An 11,355-nucleotide genomic window follows, 5' to 3' on the forward strand; every position below is an offset into this window, starting at 1 on the left:
GTATGTGAAAGAAATTTGTTTCATGTATAATTCAACGCCTCATATTTCAACCAAAATCTCACCATTCTTTGCTATTCATGGAACTGAGTGTCGATTACCAATCGAAAACCAATTATCTTTACCTTATGGGTTACAATTAAAAGATGCTAAAGTCTATATGGATTGTGTTTGGGAAGAAGCTAAGAAAGAAATTGAAAAATCTCAATCTCAAGCAACTAAATATTTCAACTCTGGTAGAGTTGAATCACCATTTAAACCACCAGACTTGGTTTATCTCAAAGTTCCAAAAATGACAACCAAAGGTAAAAATAAGAAATTTAAAGATCGTTTTATTGGCCCATTTCGTGTAATCTCCAATCGCGGACCAGTAGTTACAGAGATAACTAAATTATCCGGACGACCATTAACTTATTTTGTCCATTGTGAAAGACTCCGTCATTTTGTAAGACGCGAATCTGATTACCAATCAGAGAATGAATATTCAATTCTTGGACAAGATCATGTTGATGATTTATTTGACATTCTTAATGATTCATCTGATTAATTTAATTAGTGCGCTTAAAATTAGTTTCCTTGACATCAACTCTTTGACTCAGTGTATCCACTTTATACTTTCCCTTTGTCTTTTCATCATTTACCCTTTGACTAAGTTTCTTCTTTGTTATAACTGTGGTACAGTTTTAGTTTTTCTTATTGTTATTTCAATTTTTTTTGAGCTTCACCGAAGCAAAATGGATTTTGGTGTTTCAAATAACGAATGGGACAATGTTGGTAACATTGCTGGTATTCACATGCGACAAGATCGTGAAGATGCTGCCGCTTATCGTGCACGCACTTCAAGACAACGACGATTACAACATCCAGATCAATTCATTCCGGTGGAATCAAATGGATACCATCCAGATTTGTTTGTTAAACGACCAAGTGATCAACCAAATTGTTTCTCTCGTTTTCTTTGCACAATTTGTCATGAAGTTCCAAGTACAACGCCTCTTTGTCATCTTCGTGATGATGAAACAATGTGTTCAGCTTTATTCTGTATGGAATGTTCTGACAACATGAAACGACTCATGGATAATCACGCTTGTCCCCTTAGGTGTAACACACCTTTACTTTTTGATGGTGCTGTGAATGTCATTCACATTAGTGGTTATCGTTTGTACAATTATCTTTTTCTTGAAATGAAATGTACCATTGAACCAAATGAGATAGTTTATCTCAAAGATTGGATTGGTCATGAATTAGCTTGTCCGTTTCATGACAATTATTGCCCTTTCTATAAATTGGTAATGCCAGGTCATGTTTACCCTTGTAGAGATTGTGAAGATCTACCGAAAGCAATTAGACCATCGTCTCTACCAGAGACTCAACAAAATGTGATCGAAATTTCATCACCCAATGTATCTCCTCTACCAGAGGCTGTTCCCGAATTGAATCTTGGAATCGAAGATCATTTAAATGATCCCGATGTGTTCCCCGAACAAATAAGAAGAGTCGATCCAATCGAATATCAACAAAGACTCTCCGAAATAGACGATCTCAATCGAGAAATTGCCACAATGAGATCAGAATTAGATCGTCTTCGTTTAACTTGTGGTAATCTGAATGTTGAAGCTAATTCAACAAGGAATCGCTTCGCCGAAGCACAAAGAACAATTAATGAATTTAATTCAAATTCTGGTTTGTCAAACCATATTCGTGCTGCTGGTGTTCACTATACGATGTCGGCGACAATTCATTATCGTGGTGACCCCGTTGTTATAACCAATTTACATTGGGATTCAACTGGAGCTGAATTAGCTGATCGATTCCGAGCCATTACCAATGAAGATCCTGGAACCATGGTCATTATGAGACACACACCAATCATACGAAACCAGAGGCTTCGTCAACATCAACTTGGTTTTCGCCCATTTCATGTTATCGCTTTGGGACAACGGAATATTCCTCTTGGTGCTACTCTTCGTGTCTCTCTCAGTGGAATTGGTCCATCTATTTAATTGTTCGAGGTCGAACAAGTCTCAGTGGGGGGTAATGTTATGCCCTTTCTTGACCGCTGCCATTATGTGTCTGGTAGACACTCTCAAGGGACCATTGCTTTTCCCTTTTCTACTTATTTTCCCTTTTTTTACATTCTTTACTTTATCTCATTTCCTTTTCCTCTATTTTTCTACATATAAATAGACTCTGATTACCAATCATAATAACACTTACTCTTTTCTTATCGTTCTTGTTTACAATTACTCTTGAGTCAACTAATTAAGCCACTTATCTAATTACTTTATTAAAGTTCGTTTGTGTTAATTGTTTGTGTTATTTGATTGTTCTACCAGAACAACTAATTAATCAACCTTGGGCTTATTCTGGACTTTACCAAAGTCCTGAGTTCCCTAAGTTTGGTCCGGGTTGATTGTTATGCCGGTTAAACCATAACAGCTAAAAGTGTGTATGTCTCTGTTTCTCATTGTTATTAGCACTTTGAGAATGAACAAAAAAAGTTTCGAACCATGAAAGTTGTAACTTGAGATACGAGAACTTTTTACTTATTTCTTGACACTTCGAGACTATAACTGGACAAAAAAAGCCGGAAACGGAACGAATTGATATTTGTTAGTAATACATAGATTCTTATATTGGTGTTGTTTTACATTCTAATATGAATTAAATGTAACATTTGTCAATTCTTTAAGTGTTAACTATCAAATTGTGTTAAAACATCAAAATAATTGATTACCATAATGATTAGAATCGTAGTCAACCATGTAATATCTATACATAAATTAATAATGATTGATCAATTGATCTTGATTACAATTTGATTGCTAACAAGTTAGTCAGATCATAACAATCATTATTTACATTTAAATTGACAGAATTTACCTTTTATTTATGTGATGATTTAATTGTCAAAGTTTTTTCGCACAAAGAAAATGTTTTATGACCTTTTCTTTGATATAATATAAAAGTTGGAAACAAATTTAACGCAATTACTTTGTACAAGTGAACCTGATAATCTGCGTCTCTGTTATCGCGATATTATCTTATACTTTTGAAAACTCATTTCGAATGGTAAAGGACTCGAAGTGAAGACATCTAGTGTTGAGATGGAAAAGCAAGTTCTTTGAAGATTCGGTCAAGACTTATGGGAACTAGAGATATTCGGATTCTAGGTTTCAATGGACCAGGCCAATTTTCGCAAATCCCCGATCCTTTCAAATTCAAATTTGGCGGTTGAAAAAGGCGAATTGTTTTTCTCTTTCTTTTTACTCTGTCTGTTTTCTTGATGAATGAAACTTTTGAATTGAGTTTATATCGAAAGTCACGTGGCTTTTCTGGTGATCGATCCTCTGAAAGTTGAGATCGATCCATTTTCCTTCTGAAATCGATCTGATCGATCAACTTTCGGATCGGAACAACTAAAAACTTGTTACTAACAACTAATGTGATCGCCATTTTAACCTCGTTTTGTTTTCTTTTTTCCTTTTCTTTTTAATTTCTATTATTTTTTTTCTAATTGTCATTTTGTTTTCTCCAACTTTACACTGGACTTACACTTGTTTGACTTTATTTTCTGTTATTACTTTTTGTTTAACCAGAGTTTTCTTTCCTAACTTATCCTCTCTTTTTGAAACAAGATTTTCTCTTTGTTTTTATTTCTCTTCATTTGATAATCTTTTTGGTTTCAACCCAAATTTAAGACTGAAAATCTAAACCGCAATCATGGAAGGGATCGTAATTGGTGCAATCATTGTTGGTGTTTTACTCGTTGTCGGTGGACTCGTTTGCTGTATCCTCAAGTGTATCTGGGATATAGCTTGTTGTACCTGTAATTGTATCACTTGTGGTCAGTGCGGGGATTAAATGAAATCACTGAAAATGAACTTGGAAATTCGTGACAAAACAAAGAGAGAAAGAGAAAGAGAAAGAAAGAGATAAAGAGACAAAGAGAGAGAGAGAGAAAGACTAATCTAATTAACAATGACACTTGAATTTCATCTAAATAACCTGGAAAAAACTACTTCTATTAAAACTGATTTCTAATTATTTCTTACCTTTGATCTGTTATATTGATCATCGATTTTTGAATAAAGCTCAACATCTATGAATATGTCCTGTCGCTGTTCAGCTTTACATTTATACTTAAATTGTTGACAGAATTAAATTATTAATAGAAAATGTTTTGATTAATATAATCAATTATTTCTAATATGATTCAAACTTTACATGTAAAACACACTAAATTAATTAATTGATTGAAATTTTTTCTCAAGAGAAAATAAATTTTTAATTCTACAAAAAAAAAAGTTGAACAAAGATTTTCAATATTCTTGAATAATTAGATTCTCTCAAAGTTAATTGTTGTAATGAAATTGAAGAAAAATTTTCTTTGATAATTTGAATTAAAATTCAATTGTTCTAATACATGAAAGAATAGTTTAATAAATGCAATTACACAATTTTACTAATAATTTAAAGTTCAGCAAGTAAATTTCTCGTAATTAAATCAGTTCCATTGCATTTGTAATTACCAACATTGAGGTTGAGTATATCAACCATAATTGGATAAAGATCAATGTTGAAAAATGAGGTTCCATTTAAATTGAATGAATCTTTGAATTGAGGGCCTGAGGCAATAAAAAGCGCTTCCATTTCCGGTTGAGTATTATTATTACCATGATTACCCCACATGGAATCAGGATGTTTCCAGGAACTGAACGCTATTTCATAGCCTGGTTCAGCCTCCAATAGAATTGGTTGGATTCTTATATTATCTCTGGAATAGGAAAAGCAAACAATTAATTATTCTTGGTAACAATTACCATAATAGTAACAATTTAAACAATTGTAATTTTATTGTTTTAGTTGGAGGGGTGTGAGAATTGTTATTCAATTATAATTGTGACAATTTACTTTTTAATCTCAATTACTTTAGACTTTGCTGAACCAATTTTCAGTTAATGTCAATTGCTAAATGGGAAAAAGATGAGTAATTAAATCAACACAATAAACTGTCAATTTATCTGATTACAGTTTGAAGGGATATTTAAAATAGTATAACAATTAAAGAACAAGTAATTATTACTTATACTTGATTATTAATCGGGAAACGATCTGTTCTCATGGTGGAAATTAATGGTGGAAAATACTATTGAATTATCAATGTATAACATTGAGACTAATTCTGTGTGATTATTACATGTTAAGGGTATTTAAAGTTTACTCAGGAGATTAGTTAATTGTTGATTACCTGTAATGATATTCCTCGGGAATCTCATCTCGCTTGTAAACTCTGAAATGATTAGTTTTACCAAGAGTGTTGAACATTTGGTAAACTTGATCTTCTACTCCAGGATTAGGTAGAATACTAATTGCTTGAGATCCACCAAATTGTTGGAATGAAGTTTGATCAGGAACCAATTCGGTTAAATTAACGGTAGTGGTTGATTTAAACTCTTCCATACCATGATCACTAACCAAGATGATATTGGTTGATGAGGTTAAATTGTGATTATCTAAATTTTCCAATAAATAGGCTACCGCTTCATCGGCCATTCGAACCTGGGCCAAAGTTTCATTTCCAAAGGGTCCATGTTTGTGAGCAGTTTCATCGGGATTTTCAATATAAAGGAAAACAAGATTAGCAGGATTAGTTTTATCGGTAAACCAATTCATGAGAATATCAACTCGACCCTTCATATCAATTGATCGGTTGAATTCAACTGAGTAAAATGCTCGATCACCACCAAAGGTGAACCCACATCCAGGCCACATGATCGCTCCACTCTTGCGATTACCCATTTTCTGATTTGCTATCTAGAATTTGGAAAAGCAACAAGGAAAAAAATAACAATAACAGTTAATTGTTGCTAATTAACATGAAAATGATGTGTAGTAAATAGCATAATAACAATGACAATTAAAGTTCGATGAAGATTGATGAGGTTGGAAAAATCATTGGTTCCAATTGATTATCAACAGAAATAATTAATAATAGAAAAGTTTAGCTTCCATCTGAATTTAGTTCATTGAATAAATGGTGCAACTTAATTAATAATCAATGGAATGAGTTGGAAAACTTACCCAAAGAGGTAATGAGTACCCATTGTCCCACCAAACTTGAGTGCTATGGGAGAGGTCAAATGTTAAATTCAACTCAGGATCGTACATATTATTGGCAACGATTCCATGAGATTCCTCGTAAAGTCCAGTGGCTATTGAGAAATGATTGGGAAAAGTTTTACTTATGAACTGAGGGAACATCCTACCGGTCACTCCCGTTTGTTTGAGTGACCAAAGGGTCGGAGTTAAGGTCGGAGAAACGTAATCAGCTCTAAACCCATCGAAAGAGATGACAATTAACTTTGGAGGTTCATCTTGGTCACCAAAATATGAACCAGTTAAAAAGATGGACAAAACAATGACAAATATTGTAGCACATACAATAGTCCCAACAACAATTAAAATCTTTTTGTTATTCATTTTTATAACAATTAGAAACAGGAACAGTCAACAATTAGTTATTCAATCGATTATAAATCAATAACAACAATAAAAAAGTAATGTACAATTAATCAAGTCTATTTGAGAATGAGTCAAACTGAAGAAGCAGCAAGTTGATCAAATACTGACTTCAACTAATTGTGATGGTGATAATTGTAATTGTGACGATTAATTAGACTTGATGATGACACTGGTGGGGGTTAATTAACATGAGAGATACTTTAGAATGGGAGATAAATCATTTGGAATGATTAAGAAGAAGCTCTGAAAAAGGGGAGAGAAAAAAAAAAGATTCGAACAATTTTAAAGTAACAATTCGTTGGACTTATTGGCCCTGATTAAATTAGATTATAAACAATTTCTGTGAAAAAGAAATCAACTAATAAACTAAATGTTCACAATCAAATTCTCCACCTTTTTTCACCAAAAAACCTTGAATTTTTTCAGAGAAAATCAATTTACATTATCATATGAGTTCCCTCTGAGCTCCTCCTTCACCTTTTCTTTTGATTATCTCTAATTGTCAACGTATGAATAAACTGATAATTCTACAAAAACAGTAATGACTGAGCGCGTGTATGAGGCAAAGGAGAGAGAGAGAGAGAGAAAGGAAAGAAATGAAAGAGAAACGCAAAAATTTGAAAGAAGCGCAAAGTCGTTACCATTGGCAACGAAGCCGCTGCTATTCAGCGTCAAGAGAAGTTACCAATTTTTGGATTTGATCAGTTGCCCAATGGTCAGTTTTGAACTTTAGCCCACGATGTCACGTGGGTTCTCTATGCCAGGGCAAGAATTGTCTCGAAAGTCTTTGGGGAGAATCGCGAGTGTTACCCGTTTATGGAATTTTTTTTTGGTTTGGATCGGGAAAATATCACTAATCATTAGATTGTTAGATTGGTATCACTATTTTGATATAAATTGTGTAAAGAATTAAAATGTGAACAAACAATTAACTCACCTAAAACTTGTTGAATTTTAAATTCAATCATCTGATTATCATCACAAATCAAAAGTAAACATCAGTTCGTTGTTATTGTTGATTAAATAGTCTCAACATTAGTAATGTAAAATAAACATTGAAAGATGAAGTTGATTTAATTGGAATTGGAATCAATTCTCTAATTGAAAGAAAGAAAAAAATTGCGAGAAAAATTAAGGAAAAGTTTAGTATATTTATCATGTTTAATTGCAGAAAATTTAAGAAAAAAAAATTAATTTGTTACCTTGATTATGGATCAGCTGATTCATTGATTAACGATAATGAACTTTTTTTTTCGTGACCATTTAATTGATTCAACTTTGAAATTTTTAAAACCAACTCTGAATCCATAAAATTTGTTTATTGATCCAGACTCTTTAAACTTGAGTAATTAGTAATTAGTAATTACTAATTAGAGAATCATTTTCAACAGTTAATTTGATCGCAAGGTGTAAACGTTCATGGGTGGAGATTGAATTGTTATCAAGTCGTTGGCGGTTCTTTTAATTGTTTTATCGTCAATTACAAATACCAACAAGAGAGAGCAGTTGAGTATTGGGAATTTATTTACGCCAAGTGGCTAATGCTTCAGACATTAACTTCAGAGAGTCGCCCTGAAGGCCCTGGTTCACGTGCAATTAACACGTTCAACCATATTGACCATAAAACTGTCAAAGTAAAAGTTGACTGATTCTAAGAGAAAATTAGTTGATATCGATCAATCGGTCGGAGACACAGGTAAATAGTAAGAATGGTCAATATGCTGAAAAAATGACCTTTTGAATTGTGAGCAGTTTGAGGTTATGTTGGGACAATGGATCTTTTTTGTCAGTGTCATCTGATGGTTAATCTCATTCAAAGTCGAAACTTACGATCACTTTTCCTCAGCACTGGCTGACTTTTTAACACGAAATTGAGCGCCGAGGGTCAACTTTTTATTCGTTAAAAGAACGTTTCACTTTTACTGACTAGAAATATCTACAATTCTCAGGCCAGAGTTTCGTTCAGATAACTTAACACTTTGTTTCGATTTCTTAGCAAACTAATGGTTGAATAGGTGAATAAGTTCAGTAAAAATTCATAAAAAAAAGTTATAAGAATAGTCACTTGAATTATAATTAATTAACTTAATTAATTTCGCCGCAGTTTTGCTATTTGCTTGTGTCTCCACCTGGTCGATCGTTGACAACTAATTTCCTCGCTTAATCGTTGTTTCTAAATTGTTATTAATTGAATATCAAATAACATCAATCAAATTTGAAAAATTCGTCGAGTTTGGCTTTCTATTTACTATTAATATGTTATTTTATAAATTAATAGCTCAATAAATCGATTGTGAATCAAGCTATCAATCGAAAAGCTCATTTTTCTCGGCTTACGATCACAGCTATCGCATATACATACATGTGGAAGTTGACTTAATTGTTCAATTAGTAGTGCTGGTTTAGCTTACAAATTAGTTTAGGTTTTCACTATTAAGGGTCACTATTGACGAAGACCCAATAGACCCGGAAAAGTATCAGGCTGAGACACTGAAACTGTCACACAACCAATGTAATGAAAACTGTCGATAGCTAATCAGCCTCGTCATCAACTGTTCACTTCTATTTCATTGTTGAATGTGGACTAACTTATTAAGTACCTAATATGTCGAAAAATGTCACATATCCTTTGGTTATTGAATTAATCCATTCTCTCAAAAGGCTGAACATTATAAGCCGAGAAACAGCTTAAAGTATAAAGTTGAGCTGACGAATATCTTTAGCTTTACCGAACTTATCAGATAAGGTTTATCTAATATCAGCGTTAGAAGTGCATTGAAAGCAATTGACCGACCAATTGAAGTTAATTTAATTGTAAACACATTAAAACTTTACACAATTAATATGATTGATTGTTTGTTCACTTTCAAATTAATTTAATAACATTAATTGTCTCAACGCTTTACCCTCCTGTTATTAATTTTATACGTTAAACTTTTTTGCATAAAATTTAACTCAATTTTCCTTCTCAATCAATTAATCATTACTAATCAATATTACCTGATTAAAATTTAATCAGTCAATAGGAAAACAATTAATTTGAAAAATGATAAGTAACAAACAATTTGAATCAATTTGGTTCAAGTTTTTGGTCTTTAAATTAATCTTACCAATAGATGGCGCTCAAAGTGGGAAACAAAGTAAGTTTGATTAACTTATGAATTAATTTAGTTTTAAACCTCAACAATTAAGTTTGAATTTATCAAATTAATTTTTTTCTTCAACTACTACTACTCGAAAAGAAAACTTTAACTAAATCTTCCAGGTGATTTACTGATTAAATGGATTAGAATGAGTTAATCAGAATCTCCTGTAGAGTTTAATTGTGTCAAACTTGATCATTTCCTAATTAATTGTCCACTATTTTGAATTAACAGTAATCATCTTCTACTTTATAATGGTAATCATGATTACTAATCCATAAACTGAATCAAATTGTTAATAAACAACAACAACAATTTAAACTAATTGACCTCAACCTTAAATCTAATTTTTGCTTAATCATCTTAATCATTACATTTCATTTGATACTTTAACATAAATATTAAACAATATAAAAAAAGCTTAACAATCAAATTTGATGATTACAATTGATTAATTTTGCTGTTGATAAATTGACATCAATTGTAATGATCAGTTAACAATTTTGACAGGTAACTAAATGACATTTGTTGTCATTAACAGTTAACAATTATCATCAACCAAATAAATTATAAATTGTAAGATAAATGATCAACTAAATTAATAGCAATACGTCAATAATAATAATTGTAATTATCATTATGATTATTAATTTGATTGTTGTTTAGCAACTTAACCAAACCAAATTGATTGATTGGTTTTAATTTATTTTGATAATCAAGATGAAAATCTCATTAAGAGACAATATAATTTAATCATAATCATAGAAATCAAATGATTGAATTGATTTAACTTCGTCCAAACCTTTTTTTTTTGCTGTTTAATTGTATGTTCACTTAATTGTTGATTGTTGAAGGTTAATTGCTGTTTAAGAAAATGTTAATTGTTAAGTGGCTAATAAATCAACAGCAAGGTATCAAAAGAGGAAAATTAAAATTAAACTAACTATATTTTAATATTGTTGGTTTACTTAATAAATAAATCATAAATCCTAATCTCAATTAAATTGTCAAAAAAATTAAGAAACAGAAAATTAAATGAATTAACAATTAGATTAACATGAGAAACTAAAATCAACAGATTAACATACAGACAAACCAACACAAGAAGAAAACAAATTAACATGTAATTAAATGGTAACAATTTAACTAACGTGTTAATAATACATAATATTGGAACTAAATTAATTACAACAACAATTAGGCGAAAACGTATTAATTGAAAGAGCACTTTTTTGTCAACTTGAAATTAATTACAAGTTTATCCAAATTTAATTGTTCTAAAATCAAGTTAATTAGGTAAATGATTAAAAAAAAAAGAGAGAAAAAGTTTCTAAACATTTGAAGGTTAATTTCGTTGTAATGATTCAATGGCTCGTTGGATTTTAGCGATAATTTTGGAATCACTTAATACAATTAACTTAATTGTCATTCTATCATTGTAGAGGAAAATGTTTCGTTAATCAGTAAATCATTGGAGAGAATCAATTGTAAATGTTTCAACAATTAAGAAAGGTAAATATCAACAATCAAACGAAATGAAAGTGATTTTTTGTTGTTGTTGAAAGTTAGTGAAAGTTAATTGTTGATCATGATCTAAATGATTTACAAACAATCAAATCAATTTATTGGTTGTAATCATCACGAGTTATTAAACAAATTGTGTTAACTTGTTTAATTGTCAATTCTTAAA

At 31.2% G+C, this 11,355-nt stretch overlaps 1 protein-coding gene across 2 annotated transcripts; it reads right to left on the bottom strand.

Moving 5' to 3' along the window:
• Positions 1-4,381: 4,381 nt before the first annotated feature.
• On the bottom strand, positions 4,382-7,880 carry LOC128390545 (bis(5'-adenosyl)-triphosphatase enpp4-like). 2 transcript variants are annotated; one of them, XM_053350279.1, is made up of 5 exons: positions 7,725-7,880; positions 7,460-7,619; positions 6,082-6,765; positions 5,249-5,814; positions 4,382-4,774 (listed from the first exon to the last, which is right to left on the bottom strand). In XM_053350279.1, exons 3-5 carry the CDS (start codon positions 6,478-6,480, stop codon positions 4,471-4,473), a joined length of 1,269 nt encoding a protein of 422 aa, XP_053206254.1. In that variant the 5' UTR covers positions 6,481-6,765; positions 7,460-7,619; positions 7,725-7,880; the 3' UTR covers positions 4,382-4,470. The 2 variants fall into 2 exon arrangements, with proteins under 2 accessions (XP_053206254.1, XP_053206253.1); XM_053350278.1 differs by having other exon boundaries at positions 6,082-7,375.
• Positions 7,881-11,355: the final 3,475 nt, after the last annotated feature.

The sequence above is a fragment of the Panonychus citri genome, unplaced genomic scaffold (assembly GCF_014898815.1).
Source record: "Panonychus citri isolate SS breed McGregor unplaced genomic scaffold, ASM1489881v1 Contig00123, whole genome shotgun sequence".
Lineage (NCBI taxonomy): Eukaryota > Metazoa > Arthropoda > Arachnida > Trombidiformes > Tetranychidae > Panonychus > Panonychus citri.